This window comes from Protomyctophum bolini (assembly GCF_963924005.1).
Source record: "Protomyctophum bolini genome assembly, chromosome: 2".
Classification (NCBI taxonomy): domain Eukaryota; kingdom Metazoa; phylum Chordata; class Actinopteri; order Myctophiformes; family Myctophidae; genus Protomyctophum; species Protomyctophum bolini.
This window is the reverse complement of record NC_137863.1, coordinates 28,285,759-28,309,603: the sequence shown is the minus strand read 5'-3', so window position 1 is coordinate 28,309,603 and position 23,845 is coordinate 28,285,759. Positions and strand designations below refer to the sequence as shown.

Sequence of the window (23,845 nt, the reverse complement as noted above, 5' to 3'; positions counted from 1 at the left end):
ACGACTGCGCGGATGAACAGGCCAATTGAAGCAGAGCGAAACCTGCTGGACAATCCAGCCCATGTCTGTCACTCTGCGGGCGTTGAAATACAAAACCTTTCTTGGAAATAAAATCCAGGAACTTCAGTGTTGTCAACCAGCAACTGAACTTTGACGTTTTATGTCATCTGTGTTTATCGTTTATCGAAACTCAGTCAATTTGAATCACCCTGCACCTTAGCCGATATTGGAGATGTAGGCCTATGTTTATTTTCCTTTCTTGGACATGCCATAATAATGTTATAATTTGTTATAAAATGTTTTGCATGTTTTTCATCTTCTCCCGGTGCATCTTTTTTATTTTAATGATTGGCAACCGCAAGACCGAATTAAGTTTGGATTAATCTTTTCGAATCCGGTGGAAATCCTTTCCATGATATTGTGTGTTCAAAAAGGTAAGATTGTGTGGCGACCAACTGTCTGGAATATTATACAGACTTATGTATTAGTAGCGTTTAATTTCATTTTCAATTTTGTGGCCATTTCCCAGTAGTCTAAATCAAAAGTTTTTCAGTGTTCATTCTCAGAATCACATAAACCTGTCAGACTTTTATGTTGCTGATAGACTAAATTGTTGAATTTGTTTGAATTGTTGAAAGCAGTGGCTCTGAATCCTGTCGCCTGATGCGAGAAACATTGCCTACTTGCCCTGCTGGGGAAAGGGGGCCTGTAATCCTATTTGAAAGTTACATTGCTAGTTTCATTTAACTGTGAAAAGTCTAGAATAATTATAGTTAATTCTAAAACATATAGGCTACTGTAAACTTTTACCAGAAGACTTAACAGTTCCCTTCATGCATTGCAATAACAGTAGCCTACTGTTGAATGAAAATTAAAATATTTCACTTTAATATTCCATATTGTCAAACTCATTAATCTCTTATTGTGCAAGATAGCTTAACTGTGCAATTATTAAATAATATACCACAAAAACGTAATATACCACAACACAATTATCAGATGGTATTCTAACCACCAGGCATAATCCCTTTTTGCTATTGATTTCCATTATGACTCTTTCAGCAGAGCTACCATCAGATATGGTTGCCAGGGAAATAACCATGTCTTATTCGGAGAAGAGAGGAGGAGGTTCATGCTGCCCACATCCTGTACCCCCACTATGGGATGCCACCAAAGACACCAAAGACCACTACAACTTTACAGTATCTTCATACAAAAGTCACCAACGACATCCTCCTGTCTGCCGACTCTGGTCACCTCTCCATCCTCATCCTCCTCGACCTCAGCGCTGCCTTTGACACCATCAGCCACTCCATCCTCATCACCCGTCTCCAGTTTTCCCTCGGTTTAACCGGCACTGCCCTTTCCTGGTTGGCATCCTACCTCTCCGATCGACAACAATTCATCTCCATCAATAACTGCAACTCTTCCACTGCCCCAGTTACCCACGGTGTCCCCCAGGGCTCAGTACTTGGTCCCCTCCTCTTCATCATATACATCCTCCGTCTAGGTCAGATCCTCCGTCACCATGGACTTCAGTTCCACTCCTACGCCGATGACACACAGCTGTACCTTTCCACCAAAGCCATCACCCCAACCACCCACTCCACTCTCACTGCCTGCCTCACAGATATTAAAACGTGGATGCAAAAGAACTTTCTCAAACTAAACTGCAATAAATCGGAAATCATCATCATCGGTCCCAACTCCCTCACCAATTCCACCCAAGGTTTTTCACTGAACATTGATGGATCCACTGTTACACCCTCCACCCGCATCCGCAACCTTGGTATAATCTTTGACCCCACCCTTTCATTCCTCCCCCATGTTAACCAAGTCACCAAAACCGCCTTCTTTCACCTCAAGAACATTGCCCGTCTCCGACCCTCTCTGTCATTTTCCGCAGCCGAAACACTCATCCATGCTTTCATCTCATCCCGCCTTGATTATTGCAACAGTATCCTCTACGGCACCACCTCCAAAGTCCTCAATAAACTGCAATATGTCCAGAATTCAGCTGCCCGCCTGCTCACCAGTACCCGTTCCAGAGACCATATTACACCTGTCCTCCGTGACCTTCACTGGCTACCGGTTAAACAAAGAATCCACTTCAAAACACTCCTGACCACCTACAAAGCACTAAATAACCTGGCTCCCCCATACCTCTGTGACCTCCTCAAATGCCATGCCCCCTCTCGCTCCCTCAGGTCTGGTGATGCAAACCTCCTCGATGTCCCCAAAACCAAACTCCGTACGTGGGGGGACAGAGCTTTCGCCTTTGCTGCCCCAACCCTGTGGAATGCCCTCCCTAAGGCACTCAGAGATGCCCCCACCCTTCAAACTTTCAAATCCACCCTCAAAACCCACCTCTTCAAAATTGCCTTCCCTAGCTAACCCTTTTCACTGTCTTTTAATGTTCTTTAGCTTTTAGTGTTATTTTTCTTTTTTTCTATTAAAGTTGTTTTATTTTGTTGTTACCTCTGTAAAGCCCCCCCATGTAAAGCGTCTTTGGGTACTCAGAAAAGCGCTATATAAGTTTGAGATATTATTATTATTATTATTATTATACCTCAGGTACCTCGGGACATTTATTGTCTCCACCAGGCCGAAGTCATGGGGAGAGAGAGTATGTTTTGCACTCCGTCCGTGTGTGTGTGCGTGTGTCCGTCCGTCAGTCTGTTAATCTCCGGCACCGTTAACCCGGTCGATGCCGAATTTTGCACACACACTCCCTGGATGCCAACGATGAACCTCTGCCCCAAATTCTCCAGAACGGCCTGTTATAGCGCCATCAGGAGGCCGACTTTTGAAAAACATTTTTTTATGATATTACTCTTAAAAATCCCGCAAATCATTACACAGTTACACACTATCTCTATATGTGTTCAAGATGGATCTGTCCGATATTTCAGATTCCATCCTCATTGGCTAACATTGGCTTTCAAAGTTTGCAGGATTGGCACGTTTTGAACAAAAAGCCTTAAATCAGCGTGCAATTCACGTGAAATCTTTCACAGACTTTTCTACTAGGCTGAGGAATATATCCCACCAATTTTTTTTAAATAGTTCATATAGCCACACAACGTGTCCATGTAGATTGGCTAGTTGAACAATTTTTTCATGTTTTTCAATAAACATTTTCAATAAACATAGTAAAAAAAAAGGCATAAAAAAAGTTTAGGGATAAGGGGTAAGGCACTGACGAAAAAAAATGGCTGGCTGTAAATATGCTGATATGCTTGTGCTGTTTACATTTCCGACTAATAAAGTAGGCTATTCAATCAATCAATCAAAACTGAAGTAAGTTGAATAGACTATTGACTCAATAATCAATACATCAATAACCTAAAAGCAATATAAATTGTATTTCTGTTAAAGTTGCGATAACAGAGGACATAATGTTACTTTATACATAGGGGAGCACAGGGATTCAATATAGAAAATATTAAAAGGTTTTGAATTGGATTTATATTGTTTAAATAACCGTTAAGAAAGTAAATAACACTATTTGCTAAATGGAAATTTGTATTACATTATTTTTTGATAAGTGACTACATTTGGTAATTATGTGGATCAACTAATACCCCTAACTTGGGGAACACTATAGGACCACCACTTTGTTTTAGACTGAGTCATATTTCTATGGCCCTATCTATGTCATATGCTTAAATGATTCCAATTGACATCCTGAAATATAGGTATAGACCTATGTTTAAATTTGTCTATTTCATTTTGCATTGCCTTCCAGGACAACTTGAGTGAAAAGTGTCTCATGTTACCCCGCTATCCCCTACATTACTTACATACGCATACAGTAGCCATTGATTGACACACACACACACACACACACACACACACAAGCCCCTCCTCAGTCCTCACATCCTCGACCCCACAAATCATTAGCAGCCTACTGAGCCTAGTAGTAACGCAGTTAAGGCCAGGAGGAAAGCATCAATTTTGTCATTTGGGAAGCTTTGAAAAACCTTTCCAGGTAAGGATATCGGTCATGTAAACTGTAACATCGTTTGTACGTAATGGTCTGCGCAATAACGTTACATATTGTAGCTAGTTTGCCCGTATTTTCCTCAAAGTGTGCTAATGCTCGCTAGGCAATAAAGCTAGCTGACCAGTACATTGTCATTCGCTTCCGTCTAGCTTGGGCTATCTGCTTTGTGTTCAGTGTGGAATAACATAGTTATGTGTGTTACTAGTAATCGAAGTCACTTTTCCATCGACAGCGAATTATATTATATGCGCACACAGTAGTTTATTTGCACGGAATGTGTATGTAACGTGTAAGTTACTGTGATAACGATGTTTAACAACTACCCGCTGGAACAAACATACCAAGGAGGCGTCGGTGATGTCACAACCAAGCGTCGTGTAGCGGAAGTGTGAAAAGGGCCCTTAAACCATAGAGCCTTAAACCGCGCTGTTGTCTGTCACGAGACATTTGGGGGTATTTTATACTTTGAATAGCACGAGCCTTTTCGCCCGACGGTTCAACTAAAACTCGTAAACGCAATTTTCGTCTGACGGTACTCGTTAAACTGGTCGCGCGTCGCGTTAATAAATGGATTCCGGTCGTTTGTGACGTCAGAGATTTATCCGCGGTAACCTCTGTATCCTAGGCTACTTACTGTTAGCTCTTAATGTAGCCAACTTAATTCTTAACGTACCCCTGCGAACAGCTGTTATTTGTTGTGCAGGTGGGTGGATGTTATTCATGTGTATGTAACACCGAATAAACGTAAATCCATGATGTAACTTGCTACAGAATCAGAATAATCAACAATGCTAACCGTGGTGTGGATGAGAAAGGCAACGGAAATGTTTCACTTGGAAGGCAAAGTCCAGTGCTTACGTCTATTACACCCATTAATTAACACGATATGGCTGCCATGAGCATCTCTGCCTCTGTAACAGATTAAGCAGAAGTAGCGTTAAATAATATTCTATCACTACTACTGGTCACAATATATGTGGCACCAACAACACAGTTGGTTCAACAGGTTTTAGGGTTGCCAAATGACCCTTGGGAAAATAATACAATATATATATATATATCCCTTTATTAATAAGGGACACGTATTGTTCCTTATTTTGGAGAATCAATCCATCTCTGGCCTCAGTTACATGCACAAAATGTATTCAGAATGAATGAATTCATTCTGAACCCAACTGTTTACATGCAACCTGAATACAAGTATTCCTATTTCTCAATTGTTTACATGACCAAAGCATTCATTCGGAATATAACATTTGACTATAGAGATAGCCAACCCATAACCGTTATCCCTTATGAAATGAATAACCGACAAACGGCTATTATCTGATAAATTAAATAAAAATATATTTTGAAGCACAGTCCCTGCAACCACACACGACCTCCACCCAAGCAGGGATTGGCCATCCCTGCTTGGACATGGGCATAAAGCACTATAGTCTACTAAGGGCAGACATGTGTAAAATGATACATGTATTCCAAACAGTAGCATTCAGAATAAAGTGTTTATATGGTGATCTATACTGATTCAAACGGTATATACCACCCCTCCAGACCAGAATGAAAATTCATTCGGAATGGGATATTCTATTCCAATTGAGGTGTTTACATGAGCATTTTTATTCTGATAACTGGAATGAATCCATTCATTCCGAATGAATTTCTGCATGCAAATGGGGCCTCTGTCATCTTACAAGTTCAAACAGCTCATCCTAAGGGCCGATACAAGTCGGCGCTGTAGAGCCTACAATGTGACGTCATTTGAGGTTCGGGGGGGGGGGGGGGCTGTCCTAAAGTCGACTCTTCGGTGCTACTGAAAATTTCTGACGAGCCAAAATCATTTCGGTTTTCGGCACTACAGCACCGAAACAGCGGTAAAATAGGAGTATGAATCGGCCCTAATACGTAAGGCGAAGCTGAGGTGGTTAATCACCCTGAAGGTGAATTATATCCCGACAATGACCACCTAGCCAGATATTATCCCGCTTATTACATGGCTACCTAACATAAATTAATGAATTTACCCAAAACGCAACAAAAAAAGTATTCCAAGTCTTGCGCTGGTTGTGTCTGCCCAGCTGCAGGGCTGGAGCACTGTCGGAAAATAAGGAAGTGAGTTGATCAAATAGAATCCATTTTCGGGTACTGCTTTGTCTATTTCTTACTCAAATGTTTTCAAAAACATTTTTGAGAGCAATGTTTAGCTATAAATGACATTGTGTGTGTGTGTGTGTGTGTGTGTGTGTGTGTGTGTTTAAATGGCTGTCATGTTGGAAACAGCAGTAAATCAAGCTTGGTCCGACTTATATTCTTTATTTTGTTTTACTGAGAATAAGGTTAGAAATAAGTTTAGGCCGGGAATAGTTTTACTGGTGTTAAGTTTAGGTATAGGGTTAGGTTTAGGCATAGTTTAAGCATAATTTACTTTAGGTATACCAGGCCGTGCAATTCCGCCGGCTTCACGCCCGGGGCGAGTTGGTAAAGGGGCGAGTCGTTTGGTATTCTATTCTCACAACAATGTCTTTTATTTTACTTAGCGATAAGGGACACCAGGCTGCGTGTCTGTATTTGAATTTCAGGTAGTTGGCAACCCTACTTGCAGCCTATTATCACTTCCAGGTCAACCCATTAGAGCAGATACCACAAGACAAACCTGTAGAACGATTCTTCTGGTCACAAAACAACTATTTCTGGATCACAAGGTCCAGGAATGGCCTGCACATTTCCCACAAATTTCCAGTTACCCACCCACCCAGTTATTATTATTATTATTGTTCATTCACAGTGCTGCTCCACTTTGTTGTTCACCTTCTATCCTAACCTGAGTCATTTCATGTCATGTTTTTGTCAAGCTATGGCAGCAATTAGGAAAAAGCTGGTCATAGTGGGAGATGGAGCCTGTGGGAAGACCTGTCTACTCATTGTGTTCAGTAAGGACCAGTTCCCAGAGGTCTACGTGCCTACAGTTTTTGAGAACTATGTCGCTGACATTGAAGTGGATAGCAAACAGGTATAAACCATTTTCAAAAGAACATTTGAACAGTGAATTTCAACAGTAATTTTGACCATCAAACCACTTTGGACACAGACACACAGAGAAATCAACATATTGTGTACCATAAATAATTCCTGGGCTGAAGATAAAGTAATAATGTGTTACGTTATTTTTCAATTTGTTTTACTGCAAATATTAATCACGAGTGACGGTGTTAAACACTGTTAATAAACATGTTGAAATGTTGAGTGTTGTTAACTGATGTTATTATTTTTGGTAGGTTGAGCTAGCGCTTTGGGATACAGCCGGTCAAGAGGACTATGACAGGCTGCGTCCTCTTTCTTACCCAGATACAGATGTCATTCTCATGTGCTTCTCCATTGATAGCCCGGACAGTCTTGGTAAGCAAATTTCAAATCCATGGGCACTGATCATCTATAAATGCACAGAATCACTATGTGTCTGTCTGTCAGCCTTCAAACTTGGTGTGTGTTGCCGAGGACCAAGGGTGTGTTTTGCCGAGTGGGAATTCAGTTGAAGAGGCGGTTGAAGAAACTGCTAAAATCTCTGTATGTTTGTCTGACTATGTATCTGTCCGTCTCATTTATTGCCCATATATGGAGATCTTTTATCCCCCCCCCCCCCCCCCCCCCCCCACACACACACACACACACACACACTGACATTGTGAGAAATGAGTTCCCTAAAGGCATTGTTCCTGACAGTCATCGGCTTAGTATTTTATCATTTTACTTTATAAGTTTATAGTTCATATTCAATCCTGGAAAATTATAAGCAAATTCACAGAATCCTTCAGATTCAACTAACTGTGCTGATAAAGTAAGAAGTAACCAGATAAATAAACCTTTATTAAAATTTGTGACAATTTTCTTTAGCTGTATGAAACCAGAATTAGTTTTCATGCACACGCAAAATATGAACACACACACACACACACACAGCATATGCACACAATAACAGGCATGTTAACATTAGTTTATCATTGTCTTGTCAGATATGGGTAATCTGAGGTGAACTGGTTCTTTGTACATTGTGTGTGTCACCCATTCATTGTTTTAATTCATAGTAAACCAAAACATTAGTGTTAGTTTGTGATACCTAAACATGTAACCCCACCTGAAAACTGTTTTGTCTGCTCTCACTGACACTGATGTTTTCCTTTCCCCCCCTTGTTTAGAGAACATCCCAGAGAAGTGGACCCCAGAAGTCAAACACTTTTGCCCTAATGTTCCCATTATCTTGGTGGGAAATAAAAAGGACCTGCGCAATGATGAGCACACCCGTAGGGAGCTGGCCAAAATGAAGCAGGTAAACTGATGTAGAGCCATATAAAATCCGTGTTAACGGAATCGCGGAAATGACCAATAAAAATGGAATTGGAATAAAACGCGGAATATTGCGGAATTGGCCCTAATCTGGGCTGAAATTCAGTTTTCGGGAGAAAATGGAACATTCAGTGGTCAGGTTTGTTCAGAAATCAAGTGAAGACGGCCGATTATTATATTTTGTCATAAATGCGCAAAAAAGTACAACCACTCCACTCTCATTGAAAATCCGGTAGAGTACGGTTGTAAGGAGATGTATAGTTTAGCTGCGTGTCTCTGTAACACCGAGGAGGAGTAGTCACAGAGCACAACCTTAGAGTATATGAATAGAGAAGGCACCCAGAGGAAACACTGAGGTGAAATGGACATAGTGGCCGAATGAAGGTATTGCAGTTGGGCCCAAACACATGAACGCGCTGGTCCGTTGACTATGTGCACGTTCACGATGGACGCACGCTCGTGCACGTTCAACGGCAGTGCGTTCATGTGTTTAGGGCCACTCACTATTGCAATCCATCCCAGAATGCACTCTGGTCCTACCCGGAAGGAGGAGTGAAATCGCCTCATGCGCTTTTGAGCAACTTAATGCAAGTGGATGGAAGGAGAACTCGGATGTCATCTCTATTCATATGTACTCTAAGAGCACAACACGCTCTGCATGCTCCTCCCTCCCTCCAAGTTCCACACACACGGAGTAAAGAGAGAGAGGAGTAGAGGACCAGGGCTAGGAGTAATACTAACCTTGTAACCATAAGCATTGCTGTTTTCATCTTGCATTAACAAAAATACTGAGAGTGACAGAAGGTGTAACAGTGGTAGACCTACAAGGCTACATTAGCCAACGCTAGCTCCTATGCTAACGCTGCAAACTTACAGCAGCTGTAAACGGTTCTTTGTGTGTGTGTGTGTGTGTGTGTGTGTGTGCGTGCGCGCGCGCGCGCGCGCGTGCGTGCATGTGAGCCAACTGACCTTTTTTCCCCCATCCTGACCAGCCTATTATTATTGCATTTTGGATGTGCAATAACTAACTGCAAGCCAATGAAGAATGAACCAATCAGTAGCATTGTCAGTATTTGTCTTAATTTCTAATTCATATTTATTTAGTTGACAATAATTTAACTGTAGGCCAGTGTTTTGAGACGTACAACTACAAGGATATTGTCTTGTATTGCTATAAAATGATGATCTTGAAAGTGGCAAATTTCAGTGGTGGAGTAAAAACAACAAGGTCACATGGCTTTGGGGAGTTTGGGCAGCAGATCTACAAGCTCTCAACATGTCATGCTGCAATGTGCTGTGGGCTTGTAGATCACCAATTTGGATAAATAAACTGATTTTTTTCCCTGATTAAAAAAAATAATTATGTTTTAAGCCTGTGCCTGCACTTTATACAGCACTATGTTCCATATTCTGCTACAGTACATGTTTGCACTTTAATTAAATTAAAGCTGCATTTAATGGGGGGGGGGGGGGGGGGTGTTGTTACTGAAAACGATGTTGGTGCTTCTTGCACTAACTTTTTTATAAGCAATAAATGTTCTCCAATGCATTTAAAGGAATTATTGTGTTAGAATTTATGTTACTGTAAAAAATGTATATCAATAATATCGGGATTCTCCACTAATCGGTAATCGGAAATATCCGCCAAAAACCATATCGGTCGATCACTTTTTTTTTCTCGTTAAAAATTACATAAAAAGCAAAATACCGAATTCAGAAATATTAAAATGGAAAAAAACTGAATTTGGGAAAAATAAAACTGATTTCATATGGCTCTAACTGATGTTAGAACACAATTACACACAGTTGTCTTTGTAGTTAATGTGCATAGATAGATAAAGGTAAAATACTGCAGCTTTAACATGAATATCATCGAGAGATTGCAATGGTGAATAACATAGCAGTCCCACTGGGATTTCTTGACAGCATAGTGAGTAGTCTAAGAACAGGGATTGTCTTCTGCTCGGTTTCTCTATATCCAGCAGCAATAATGCATTACAGACACAGGAGGCTGACTACTTCTAATTATCTCTCCGCAGGCCCCCCCATTAATTCGCTAATAGTTACTTATCAGTCTGTCTGTTTTTCACTCGCTTCAAGCTAACTCACACGCCCACAGTACATCAAGGTGGTCCATTTAAGCAGTCACTATTCTGCGTTCACTTTACATGCTAGCTGAGACGGTAGATTCAAATTCCCTCCACCCCTGCGGCCTCCTCCCAGTGGCATTTAGTTCTGCAATGGGTGATTCTGTGATTTATGGATTGTACTATGATGTAACTAGTTCTGTAATGGTTGATAATGTGATTTATGGATTGTTCTATATGTGATCTGTATCCAAGTGGTATATGGCATACATCGTCATTGAAAGTTGTTCATATAATAATGTCTTATGCTCTGCTCTGGGGGGGTTGCAATCTCAGATTCTGTATGTTGCTCAGGTTATCTGTAATATCACATGAGCAGAGCTACACCGCCAAAAACGAAATGCAATAGCTTTGCAATAAATGGTAATTGTCAAATCCTGAGCTGAAGTCTTAATGAAATACAGTAGTGTGTAATGTATGTATTTAAATTTGTTTTAATATAGGAACCTGTGAAACCAGAGGAGGGCCGTGATATGGCAAACAGAATCAGTGCCTTTGGATACATGGAGTGCTCTGCAAAAACAAAGGATGGTGTGAGGGAAGTTTTTGAGATGGCCACCAGGGCGGCACTACAGGCTCGGAGAGGAAAGAATAAGAATAAATGTCTTCTACTGTAAACGGAGGCATGAGGACTGCTTCCTGCATGGGTCTAAGGGGAGGGAAAGATTAGGTAAAACTCTCCCTGGACACACCCACAAAAGACTGTGCTCACAAGTTTTTACTAAAGGTGTAATGCTTTTACCCTTTTTTTTTCTTCGTCTTAAGCAAAAGTAGTCAGGTTTTTTGTCAGTATTCAATTTTGAGGTTATAGAAAATGCTTTTTTATACTTTAACATGAGTAAATCTGCCATATTGAAACCTTACTTTACGTGAACACATACTATGTTATCTGAGAGGTCAGCAATGGGCCTATTGTCAAAGTCATACAGTACTTGCCAACTACAGTGCTGAAGTCCTGCCTGCTGATCTAAAGAATGTTTCCACAGCCAATTGTTGTGAGGTACCTATACACTGTGACCCATATTCCTTTAATTATTTGAAGAAACACTTGTGTACATCAAGCCCAACATTTCTTATGTGCTTCAGATATAAACCCTATGTGCATTATGAACCCATGCACAAATGCAATCTGAAAAGACTGGAAACTCATTTTGTTAAAACACAATGAAAACTCTTGGTGTTTGTGTAATAAATAACTTTGTAAGAATCGGAATATACTTCTATCACTTGCTTGATGAGGAATTAAATGTTTTTGGATGCAAAAATGTTTACAAATGGTGTTTAAAAAAGTATTTTGACCCATTTAACATACAGTACATTGCATACACACAATTGTATCGATAGTTGTCCTTTGGTATTTGCTATTAAGAACGCCATAATGTCATTGGTATTGTATACATTTTTCTTGGGGCATTTAGTAACTTAAGTGTTGGCCCTATTGTATATGCATTACAATTACTAGAGTTTGATATATTATATGCAATTAATTGCGACTGCAGGTTGCATTTTACTATTAAAACGTGCATTTCCAGTCAGTCCATCACCCCATGTCTCCATATATGGTCATGCCTCGTGACATCAGGGATAGAGATCCCCGATATCAATATTGGCCAGCAACTCTACATCTGTCCTCAAACCCTTAGATCTCCATATATGAAGCAGACCTGTTCCGACATTCCATATGTTGATCCTTTTATAAGCCAGCTGTGATTTCTCATTGCTGAGCAGGATCAGTTTTTATGTCAGATTTTCAAGTCATCCTCACAAGAGAATATTTATAAAACGTCAGATATCCCACTCATAACCAAAAATTGCGTTATAAAACAAAATTCCAGAGGATTAATATCAGCAGACTTTCCCTTAAATTGTGTATTACAGCTTGAACAATAAGCACACTCGCTTTACTCTTACAGCATGGCTTTGTGAAAATTGATGATTATCGTGCAATAGAGGCGGAACTACTACCAGCTTTACGTTTGTTGATAGCAAACATTCAAGTAGATTACCCAGACTCAATTATGACTGCATTTTACACAAATAGTGTTCATGTACAGTATATGAGCAGTATGCAAACACATTGATTAAGAACACACACACTGAATAACCAAACTATACAGTATAATATACTGTATGTGCAAATTAATTTAGCCTGTTAAAAAATATATATATTCTGGATCAAGCATATTGCTATACTTGTCAAAGGCAAGCCATATAACTATTGAACAAAGGTGTATTGACATACAGGATTGTGCACCATAACATTACACCTGGGGATCTATAAAGACGGTGGCCCAAAACACAGGAGTGGAGATCCTTTGTAGCTGCCCTACATGCCAGCCGAACGATGGAGCAACTGGTAAGGTAGCAACACGCAGTGTTGTGAGTTGTGGCAAACTGGATTCCATGAGTTGCTGGAATCCTAATGATGAAGTAAAGAGCTAAGATCAGAATGTCACTGGTGCTTCTTGGCTGGTACACGAGTGCGCCCAATAAGCAGTGGAAGTAGAGCAAGCCCTATTAGTCCCATTGCCACTAAAGGCCTGTAATAGATCCAACCAACTGCAATGGTGAGAAGTGTAAGAGAGCAGGACACACACAGGGCAAAGAGTTTCAGCCCCAAGGAAACAAGCTCTCTCAAAATGGGGATCCAATCCACTGCAGAAAGATAAGGAAAATGGGTAAAGTAAATACATCATATCCAGGGATTCAATCAATTGTACAATATGCCTATATCATACAACAGTCATTAGTAGTTACCCAGTGTGTAGATAATGCGCATGGTCAAACTGATGCCAAGGCACATTAGTGCCCAGCCTGCAGCCCTGAGTCCCCATGTTATCATGGCATTGTGCTGGTGCTCCTTTTCAAATACCTCCTGCCCACGGAAATATAGCCAAAGCCATAATCAGAACCAATGTGTTTCTAACACTATCATGGCATTATCCTTGCATCATGATCTGATTATCTATATGATGTAATATATATTTGCCTAAAAGCAATAACTAAATAACAATTAAATGCACACCAACCTGGGCTGTAAGTTCCTGCATGTACAACAACTCCAGGGTGTATCCTGACTTGGTCTTAAATGGAGCGAGATACTCCCCTCTCTGCATGGCCACCACACTGACCTGGAGTATGACAAGGATTCAGAGATTATCTGTATCTAATAAAAAATAATGAATAGACCAACATCTCACTCACTTTATTTTATACATTCTTTTTTATGTATACTGAAATCACATTACTTTGGCAAACATCCTGGATAATAATAATCGAATAATTCATATAAATTCATGCACTGAATGCAAAGATGCATTCAATTCCCAAACTGAAAGTCAATGAGGCAAAAGATGACCATGTCATTTAAAAGACTTACTGTTAGGGCTGGGCCAGGCCAAGACCCCTCTCCACTGAGTCCAGCAAAGGAGAAGCTCACACGGACATCTCCCACCTTACACAAAATTATTTATTGTATACATACACCATTAGAGAATACACACTATACAGCTATTGCTAGTAAAACAAATAATATGCAGTATGTTCAAGAATCTGATGCATGTGGAGTCTTTATTTGTGTCTCTAAACAGCAATTCTCACCTCTGGTCTGTGTGGGTTTGGGGTGTGATAGAAATATTCACCATCAATAGTGAGAAAGGAATCAAAATCAGGTGGAGGGAGATCCTCCAGGTCCAATGTCTGGAAGTCGTTAATTTGCTCCACCAGCCCTATTGTAAATTCATATCAATCAGTGGTTGAAATATAATAAAATGCATGAATATAAAAGTATATTTTAAACAAACAAACATGTTTCTTTCTATCAAACACTCAGACTGATACCTTTAGACAGAATAAAAGGCCCAGCTTGGACTTCAGGAGCCACTACTGTCACACTCTCAACCGCCATGTCACTAATTAATTACAAAGAGAACATAAAAAATAAAACAACATGGATCAAATATAAAATTGTTTAAAAAAGGGGGGAGGGGGGCTGGGAGTACTGTATACCTTGGGTTGATGTGTCCAATCTCCCTGTCAAAGTTCCTACTGTTGATCAATTCCGAGTTCCATTCTGTGTCTGAAGACAGGAAATTATGCTCAGTCACACATTGCGCATCAATCCACTTTATATAGAAATAGAAATAGATAATGATATATTATGCAATGTTCTAATGTGATGGTATATTGGAGATGACTATTGGTGCTTTCAGAATCTATTTGTAGTTTTGTACACAATCACATTTTGGGAAACGATTATACCATATATGATGGCAAAACCAGTATAGGCACTAATAAGTAGACACTATCTACTACAATTAAAATTCCTGATATATCACAATATTATATTCATAATTATAAATCAGCCTGCTCTAGGAAAAGTTCATAAACAACTCACTGTATGTGTACGTCGTCTCAGTTTTGGTTTCACCATCCTCTTGGTAGTCCCTGCAAATAACCATGCAACAGCCATGATATCATTCTTTCTGGCAAAAAGCACATGGTTGTGCGCCGGTGTCATGCAAACTGCACCGATTTGATTTGCACCGCCAATACGTTAGACTGAGCAGGGGTTTTCAACAGTTGCCCTGTGGACCACAAGGTATTACATGTGGTCCCTGAACATGCATTTAGTAAGTGAAGATTTTGTATTTTCTTCCACGAAATGTTTGTGCACTGTTCCATGGAAGTGTGTCAAATGTTGTCAGTTACTGGAAGGCAGAGGTTAAGAAATTCCACAGAAAAGGGAGTTAGAATCTCAAGAAGGGTAAGTGTACCAGCTTGCCTGATTGAGTCATCATTATAATGTGCTCATATAATCATGTCATCATGTGTCTGCTCTATCAGTACTGTATATCAGGGTAACCGTGGGATAGGAATAGATCAGTGGTTCTCAACCACCATCTCATATCACTCGTACAGTATATTTCAGTTAAATAATGCCTGGACTTGATATAATTTGTTGCACGTTACAGCACGTAGTATCAAGCCTTTAACAGTCATGATTTAATTTCAATCTTTTTACTAGCTATTAATTCAAATAGTTTCTGGCTTGATGTTGTGCCATAAGTACTGGGAGCTGATGGTAGAGGTCTAGTGTATGAAATGGGGATAGACTCCTGCACCCTGGCTGATACAGACAATAAGCCTCTCTGACTTACTTACCGAGTTTCTTACATTTTATACATTGCATAGAAAGTGTTACGAAAGCAAGTGTAATCTTAGCCCATATCCCATCCCAACACAACAGTGGTCCTTTCCTCAGGTTGATTCTTCAGAGTGGTGGTCCCTGGTTCACAATCAGTTAAAAATCCCTGCGTTAATAGTTCCGCCCACCCTCCCATTAGCCAATTTTAATATAGGATACCAAAAAAAGTCCAGAATTAGTTTCCATTGTGGTCCTCAGAAAAATACATACAACACACATCAAAACACAACAAATATATTTAAAAAAAAAACAGACTAAAACTTCTAAACTCCCTACTTCAGACTGGAACCTTTTCCAACAGCCATGCTTTTGTTTCGGTTTTTTTCCATGTGAAAAAATGTAAGTCAGTTCTAATGGGCAATCACCATTTAGAGCAGGCCCCACCCTGTTAACGCAGGGGTCAAGGACTCAAGGTCAACCTGGACTTACTTGCTCTCCTGGTACTCCACCCACTGATACATCTCCACCTGTCTCCTCAGCTTCACAGCTTGCACCACTACTCTGTAGTTGGGGTCATGTAAGGGCTGGGCAGATATAAGTCAAGTTAGTAAGACAAAGAAAATGGCATCAGGAAGACATGGCTGATGACAAAGGCGTGAAAACAGGAATGTGCAACACAAAGTATTGAAACTGCCGCAAAGGGATGAGGCACAGCCAGCCACCCATAGCCTACCTGTGAGGTATGCAGCCGCGCAGACAGGTGAATTAAGCGGTGGTTGTTCTGGTAGTCCAAGCTGAATGATGGGTCCAGGGAAACAACCTGAGACAGTCCTTCATCCAAAGCAACTGCAGTTTTCAGTGCCCTACCCTGCACAGTAAATCCAGTGTGTTAATTCATTAATTTTTTGTGAGGGTAAGAACATGCAAACTCCACACAGAAAGGCCCTTTCGCCAACCCCGCCTTCGGGTATGGGCACTGATGATGCGGAGGAGGAAACACGCCGCCAGCACCCACAGCACCCCGAGCGGGAATCGAACCCAGGACCTTCTAGCTGTGAGGCGACAGCACTACCAACTGTGCCACCGTGCCCCTAGATTCATCCCATTATAAACTAGAACTGCATACTGAGATATTTGAGACAATTAACACATACTAGATTATTATTGAATACGACAATTCATGCATAATTTATAATGTGTTAATATTGCAGATATTATAGTACTTAAACAATATTACTAAAGCTCTTATGAATTTCCCACCTCATTGGTGAAGAGAACATAAAATGATAAGAAGAATAACGCAACGCCAACGACCGTTCCCCCAGCAGTTTCACTCAAACGTTCAAGAAATCCAGGATTGGATTTACTCGATATGCGTGTATGTCCATCTCTCTCCGCACCTGAGAACTGAGACAAACATGGGAAAAATATAGCATTTTCATTTACTTTTCATGAACAGTAAAAGATGCTTGATTATGATAAGAAGTAAGAACCAATATGTAATTATTTGTAAAGACTTTGTTATCAACACAGAAACCTTTTGAAATCAATCCCAATTAGTGAACACTGACCTAGCAATTGCAACACTACATTACAATGGCAATAATGGTAATGAGTTTAAAAAGCAGGTGCATAGCGCACATCCAGTTCCTGTCTGGTGCTGGACTATAAGTAGCAGCCTACAATGAAGAGAGGAGAGTCCGCACACAGGTTTGCTCCGATGGCGTTTTATTTTATTTAAAACACCCTAATACAAGACACTAATGGTAATGAAGCTCCGGAGTCCTGCATCGTTTTCAACTCAAATTGAACTTATTATGGGACTTGTTTCGCTCTCCAAATCAAAGTTCCCTCGATCTAGGTCTAGGCCTAGGGAGTTAACTTCGAATTTAGTTAAAACAATTGTCAGGCTCTGCAATTTGGGATTTGGCCTAGATATCGCTGAAAAATCAGACGAGTTCCGCTAGCTTTCAATTTCAATCGGACTCAAATATTAGGTATGAAGTCGAATGCATCCCAGGCCAGTTAGCTCTGATCCATAGCATTACTGCTTCTATGATTCTGCCCTGAAGCAGTAACATTTCAAAACGGGTCAACCAAAAGGAAATGAGTATGCCTACACTACTAAAGTAATTAGCTATTAGTGTCTGATTACTTTTTAAGAAATATTTGCGTCCATGTCAATGGCGCGAGACGAGTCAAATATGAATAACAAAATAATAAGGCAGGAAAATGCGACGCGGTGTTAAATATTAGATAATTAAGTAAGCAACTAACTTACTGGTGGTTCCGACATGTCTCGAGTCGTACCGGTAAAACGTCCCGTCAAACTGAAAAGTTAGATTTATTGCAGGAAAGTTGCATACATTCTTACACGGTCACACCTCCAGCAGTTACAGCAGTGCCAGTGGGTGTACCTCCTTTTACGACCTGATGCAACACAATACGTTTCCCTTTCTTGGAATGCTGGGTAATGTAGTTGTACGACGTACGCAATAAGAGGATTCTTGGATGTAGCCTACTACTACACAAGAAATAATTCACAAAATAGAGCTTCATGTTATTGTAATTAGAATAATACAATTAAGCTTGTTCCAAAGAGGTTGTCAAGTTATTTGCACAGCCCACCTTTTGGCAATGACAATTGGCAAGTAGGCTTGCCAATTGTACTATTTACTATGTACCTTTCTGTCTTGCCACACTTTAAGCACCATATCAATGCTAAGAGGATTATTATAGATGAAACAAGCCTATACTGTCACTAGTGATCACTGATCACCTTTGCGGCTGTGCCCCTCTGTATGTATCTCTCTCACCTCCAAACAGGCCTGGTGTGAATATACACATGCATGTTGTGCGTGTGAGTGTACAACAGTACGTTGTACTGACAAACTATTAATTACAGAAGGCTGCAGGATTAGGATGGAAGAGTATGATATTATAGTGCTTGGAACAGGACTTAAGGTAAGGGAACTTGCTATTTATAATGTTCAAATCATTAGCATTACAAGAGTGTCCTTTGGAATTGGTCTTTGAAAGCAATATTTTGCCAATCACATTTAATACAATATAATTGGGTTTGACGTAAGTCTTCTTTTGATTGATTGAAGTATTTATTAACAGTTTGTAGAATTACAGTACATTTCAAGCACAACTCAATACAAAAACTGTTAACTGTGAGTGGACGACCCAATAAAGCATTACACTTGTTTACAAGAGGGTCCACCTTGTTCGCGTTTGTAAATGACACAACAAATTGAACAGTTATCCACTTACATACCGCCCTCACTTACAGGAATGTGTCCTGTCTGGCTTATTGACTTTGGATGGAAAAAAGGTTCTTCACATGGATGTGAATCCATTCTATGGAGGAGGGAGTGCTACCATTTGTCCACTTGAGCAGGTCTGTTCTCAAGCTCAGAAATGCACACAGCCCCCCTCGCTTAAAAAAGTAATGCATATTCATATGAGTTTTGAATTTCTGATTATGACTTGTGTTATGACTTGTTATAGCTGTACAAGAAGTTCAATGTTCCAGGTCCACCTAAAAGTATGGGACGCGGGAAAGAGTGGAATGTTGACCTCATCCCCAAATTCTTTCTGTCTAATGGTGAGGGCAGCATACAACTTTTACACTATACATGAGCTCTGTTTATTGACCCTTCACATGTTTTAACTTAACTCAGAGAGTGTAATAATGGACACGTAAGGGTGTATATACATGACTCACATATATTTTTGTGTATGCTCAATACATGGCCAATTGTATTGACAGCTATTTTAAACGTCACAATTAATTAATCGTACAGGCTTAGGATAATTGTGATTGTGATTTAAAAAAATAAATAGATGTCCAAAAGAGATGTAGAGCTGAAAACATTGTTTTGTAATACAGTTTACATAGGTCCCGCAGCGCATGGATGATTAAAGAAAGAGTAGCTTTTATTTATTTCCAAAGAGATACTTTATACATTTTGTATATCTGTATTATTTGGCTATTCTATTTTTGTGTTTTGAAAGGCAGTAACTGTTAAAATAAAGCCAACAAAGACATTTTGTGGGGAAAATACAATACAACCTTTAATACCCATGTGATTATATACATTCATAGTTTTGTGGAATAAATAAATGAGCATAATAATCATGATAATCGTGAAACTGTGATTATTTCTCTCAATATAATTGTACCACCAAAATTAATAAACTTCCTAGCCCTAGCGCCTGAGCTTTCTTTTTTGGTGATTAATAGTCACTTGTGTTTGTGTCAGGTCCGCTGGTCAAAATGTTGGTTCAAACTGAGGTCACAAGGTACATGGACTTCAAAATGATTGGAGGCATCTTTGTATACAAAGCAGGCAAACTTTACAACGTCCCTGCCACAGAAGCAGATGTCTACACTTCAGGTAAAACATCAATAACCTGTGAAGACAAATAACATCCTTAAGAATGATGCACATTAAGATTCTGTTTCTGATTCAATACTATATGTCTGTATATTGTGTTTCAGATCTGCTCGGCATGTTTGACAAGAGGAGGTTCCGAAAACTACTGCTTTTCATAGAGAACTTTGAAGAGCATGAACCTCGGACATACATGGAAATGGATATTAAAAGAACCACCATGCGGGAGCTGTTTCAACATTTTGACCTGGGACCAGATGTTGTGGAGTTCACAGGCCATACGTTAGCTTGGCATGGCAAAGAATCGTCAGTAAACATTTGTGCTCATTGTTACAAATGCACATTTTAACCACGATAAGTAAACAATTATAAATGTCAGATGTTTTACTATATTATGTGATCATATTTCCTCCTGATGCTGTGCCCGTGCCTTTATAGTTACCTGGATGAGCCATGCATCGACACCATCAAGAGGATAAAACTGTATGGTGAATCTCGGATCCGCTCAAATTCCAGCCCATACCTCTACCCCATCCATGGGCTTGGGGAGATACCACAGGGCTTTGCCAGGTTATACTAACACAATATTCATTTGCACAAATACACACAAGCAAACATGTATACGAATACACAGAATCAGTGTGGAGGTGGTGGTCGCTCATCTGAACTAGCTGAAATTCAAGTAAAAAAACATTTACCATCACACTATATTTTACACTTGGAAATATTTTTATTTGGCAAGGGACACCAAAACGAAGTAGGCCTATAAACTAGAAAAAGTGCCCCTCGAAGCACAGGTCTCCACCAGGCCAAGTCAGGTTGTGGCCTCCTGGTGGTGCTATAATAGACCAATGTGAAAAGGGTGCCATTTCTTCTTACCCTTTGATGGCAATTGGATTATTTGAGGCATTTTGTTAGCCAATTAGGATGGAATATGAAATATCGGACAGATCCATCTTGGGCACATGACTATACAGATACTGTGTAACAATTTGTGGGATTTTTGGACAAAATGTGGAGGAGTAATAACAAAAAATGTGTTTTACAAAAGTCTGCCTCCTGGTGGCGCTATTAAAGGCAGATGTGAAAAATGCAGGTCAAAGGTTTGTCCTTGGCCAATGGCCTCTAGGGAGTGTGCAACATTTCATGCAGCTCAGTGCAGTTATAGTTAAAAATGGTGAAAAGCTGCCTCATGGTCGCGCTATAACAGGCTGTTCTGGAACATTTGGGGCAGAGGTTGGCATCCAGGGAGTGTGTGTGCAAAGTTTGGCATCGACCTGGGTTAACGGTGCCGTAGATTAGCTGCTAATGGATGGACGGACGGACACACACACACACACACACACACACACACACACACACACACACACACACACACACACACACACACACACACACGCGGACGGAGAGCAAAACAAACTCTCTCCCCATGCCTTCTGCTTGGCTCAAACCCTTCTCAATTTGTTTTGCAGGCTGAGTGCCCGGTATGCCTCAGCTTATATGATGAACAGAGGAGTGGAAGACATTGTAATGGAGAATGGCAAAGTGACAGCTGTGAAATCAGAAGGGAAAGTAAGTGGAAAGAAGCAGTGAAGAAGCAGTTATGAATGGAAATATGCAAGGGTGTCTTTAGTTTTTTTTTTCATCTTCTCTAACAGCTGTTCCGGTGTAAACAGTTGATATGTGATCCCAGCTATGTGCCCAATCGTGTGAAGAAAGTGGGTAGTGGTGTCATACGGGTCATCTGTTTACTGAATCATCCAGTCAAACACACCCATGATGCCACTTCCTGTCAAATCATCATCCCCCAAAACCAAGTCAACAGGAAATCAGGTAGCCTATTTTTAAACCGTCTGCAAAATGTTGAGAAAGGAGAGTGTACTGCATTCCAACTACCGGTACATACTCAAGAATGGACCATAGGTCAACATACCGGTAGTCCTTAACCAGTACATGTCCATATAGGGGATAGTGATTTTCAGTCACTTGTCTGTCTTTGTATTATGGAAAATCCACCTCTTAAGCTTTATTCAAACTTCAAAGCAGGCAGATTTTTACAGGAACTGTAAAAAAGGAGGAAAAAAGTGAGACAGTATTTTATTCTCAAATTGAGTTCTGTCAGAGTGGCGGCCTGGAGGAATTGTGTGTGTGTGTGTGTGTGTGTGTGTGTGTGTGTGTGTGCATGTGCACATGTGTGTTTAACTGGAAAGTAAACTTCACCCTCTTTTTCTTGTAGACATCTACATATCTGTGGTGTCGTACAACCACAGTGTGGCTGCAGGAGGGATGTACATTGCCACAGTGAGCACAGCCATTGAAACCAACAACCCAGAGAAAGAGGTGCTACCTGGGATGGAGCTCCTTGAACCTATCAAGGAAAAGTAAGTAACTCTCTTCATACCTTCTTATCAAATTTCCATTCACTAAAAACTGCTTGATGTGACTTTATTTTGTCCACAGATTCTTTTCTGTTCATAGTGTTTTTGCTCCCAACGATGATGGCAGTAAGAGCCAGGTAATGGGGTTCTTGTTTAAGTCAAGTGGTTGCATGAATATTATAGCATCTGACAGACCAAATTAATTGTACAACTATAAGTACTGATTTTTCTATATCTTCTGTTCTGGTTTGTAGATATTTGTGTCGTGCTCATATGATGCAACAAGTTACTTTGACAATGACTGTGGAGACATTCAAGACATGTATCGCAGAATCACGGGAACAGAGGTCTGTTTTGATGCACGCAGAGACCAAATGGTGGAGTCGGATGATGACTGAGAAATGACAAATAAAAACATGATGGCATGACCATAATGTGATATAGATTAGAAGCCTACAATGTGTAGTTATCTTCTTCACACACTAGACATCTCTCATAATACTGCTAATTAATTAAAACAAAAGAGAGAACACATTACTCCAGTCTTAGCTAGTGGAGTGATGTCTTAGGGGCAGCGGTGGCTCAGGGGTAGAGTGGCTGGATGGTAACCGTAAGGTTGCCAGTTCGAACCCGGGCTCCCACAGAGTTGCTGTCGAAGTGTCCTTGAACAAGACACTGAACCCCTAATTGCCCCTGATGTGCTTGGTTGGTGCCTTGCATGGTTTCCGCCGCCATCGGTGTATGTGTGTGAATGGGTGAATGTAAAATGCAAAATCTCTGTAAAGCGCCTTGGATAAAGGCGCTATATAAATGCACCATTTAGCTTGCAGCCTATCACAGATTTTCCAATTAGAAACATCTTTTTAAACAAGCCTTTCTATGGCACCATTTATCTACGTTTAATTTAACCTTCTATGAAACTATGTTTGACTTAAGTTAAACCTTTTTGCTTGCTTTGTTAATGCAAAGACCTGTTTTTAATTTGCTTCCTTTCAATGTTTCCTTTTTTAGCTCTAATTTATCTTCATGTTTCATATGAACAGTGCTGTACAAATACTTTTGTTTACTTTAGTTTTGTCTCCATGAGCAAGTCATATGACATATGACAAAATTAGCCATCTGGCAGGGGTAGCAAACAGATTAGGAAGGTTTATCCATATGAAGGACAGTCTGCTACCTTCAGGAGATGATTATTACAGATTTGGGTCTAGGTCTGCCTCAGCCGTACTATATATGTTTTGCTATTGCTTTTAACTGTTTTGTATTAACTGTTTTTAACTTGTTGTACGACGACCTTGAGTGCACTGAAAGGCACCTTATAAATAAAATGTATTCATATTATTGCCAAGTTTACACAAAGTTTAATATATTTGGAGTTGGAGATGTTAAAAGAAATATCTAAATAGTACAGCAGATAACAAAATAAT

The 23,845-nt window shown here is 40.1% G+C and overlaps 3 protein-coding genes across 5 annotated transcripts; 2 read left to right on the top strand and 1 right to left on the bottom strand.

Annotated features, from left to right (window-relative positions):
• The first annotated feature begins 3,863 nt into the window (after positions 1–3,863).
• LOC308335779 (transforming protein RhoA) lies at positions 3,864–11,707 on the top strand. The gene is made up of 5 exons (XM_080792967.1): positions 3,864–3,991; positions 6,859–7,016; positions 7,282–7,402; positions 8,200–8,330; positions 10,938–11,707. Exons 2-5 carry the CDS (start codon positions 6,861–6,863, stop codon positions 11,109–11,111), a joined length of 582 nt encoding a protein of 193 aa, XP_080649093.1. The 5' UTR covers positions 3,864–3,991; positions 6,859–6,860; the 3' UTR covers positions 11,112–11,707.
• A 647-nt stretch (positions 11,708–12,354) lies between these two features.
• Positions 12,355–18,072, bottom strand: tmem43 (transmembrane protein 43). Its single transcript, XM_080792952.1, has 12 exons — positions 17,922–18,072; positions 16,901–17,047; positions 16,374–16,508; positions 16,130–16,224; positions 14,891–14,940; positions 14,503–14,572; positions 14,335–14,405; positions 14,095–14,222; positions 13,874–13,948; positions 13,524–13,625; positions 13,252–13,369; positions 12,355–13,149 (listed from the first exon to the last, which is right to left on the bottom strand). Exons 1-12 carry the CDS (start codon positions 17,934–17,936, stop codon positions 12,947–12,949), a joined length of 1,209 nt encoding a protein of 402 aa, XP_080649078.1. The 5' UTR covers positions 17,937–18,072; the 3' UTR covers positions 12,355–12,946.
• LOC308335750 (rab GDP dissociation inhibitor beta) lies at positions 17,303–23,762 on the top strand. 3 transcript variants are annotated; one of them, XM_080792924.1, is made up of 12 exons: positions 17,334–17,406; positions 18,546–18,604; positions 18,936–19,043; positions 19,154–19,250; positions 19,909–20,043; positions 20,148–20,346; positions 20,479–20,610; positions 21,513–21,612; positions 21,699–21,873; positions 22,277–22,421; positions 22,501–22,555; positions 22,673–23,762. In XM_080792924.1, exons 2-12 carry the CDS (start codon positions 18,563–18,565, stop codon positions 22,814–22,816), a joined length of 1,332 nt encoding a protein of 443 aa, XP_080649050.1. In that variant the 5' UTR covers positions 17,334–17,406; positions 18,546–18,562; the 3' UTR covers positions 22,817–23,762. The 3 variants fall into 3 exon arrangements, with proteins under 3 accessions (XP_080649051.1, XP_080649050.1, XP_080649049.1); XM_080792925.1 differs by lacking the exon at positions 18,546–18,604 and having other exon boundaries at positions 17,303–17,350; XM_080792923.1 differs by lacking the exon at positions 17,334–17,406 and having other exon boundaries at positions 18,479–18,604.
• The last annotated feature ends 83 nt before the right edge of the window (positions 23,763–23,845 follow it).

Bases quoted from the DNA above. Each gene is read 5' to 3' on its own strand.
- LOC308335779 (XM_080792967.1), top strand. From the start codon at position 6,861: ATGGCAGCAATTAGGAAAAAGCTGGTCATAGTGGGAGATGGAGCCTGT. The intron at 7,017-7,281 runs GTATAAACCATT...TATTTTTGGTAG, and splicing joins TTGAAGTGGATAGCAAACAG to GTTGAGCTAGCGCTTTGGGA. The intron at 7,403-8,199 runs GTAAGCAAATTT...CCCCTTGTTTAG, and splicing joins TGATAGCCCGGACAGTCTTG to AGAACATCCCAGAGAAGTGG.
- tmem43 (XM_080792952.1), bottom strand. The intron at 14,573-14,890 runs GTGAGTTGTTTA...TCCTGTCTTCAG, and splicing joins TGAGACGACGTACACATACA to ACACAGAATGGAACTCGGAA. The intron at 13,370-13,523 runs GTTGGTGTGCAT...TTCCGTGGGCAG, and splicing joins TGCAGGAACTTACAGCCCAG to GAGGTATTTGAAAAGGAGCA.
- LOC308335750 (XM_080792924.1), top strand. From the start codon at position 18,563: ATGGAAGAGTATGATATTATAGTGCTTGGAACAGGACTTAAG. The intron at 21,613-21,698 runs GTAAGTGGAAAG...CTTCTCTAACAG, and splicing joins CTGTGAAATCAGAAGGGAAA to CTGTTCCGGTGTAAACAGTT. The intron at 21,874-22,276 runs GTAGCCTATTTT...TTTTTCTTGTAG, and splicing joins CCAAGTCAACAGGAAATCAG to ACATCTACATATCTGTGGTG.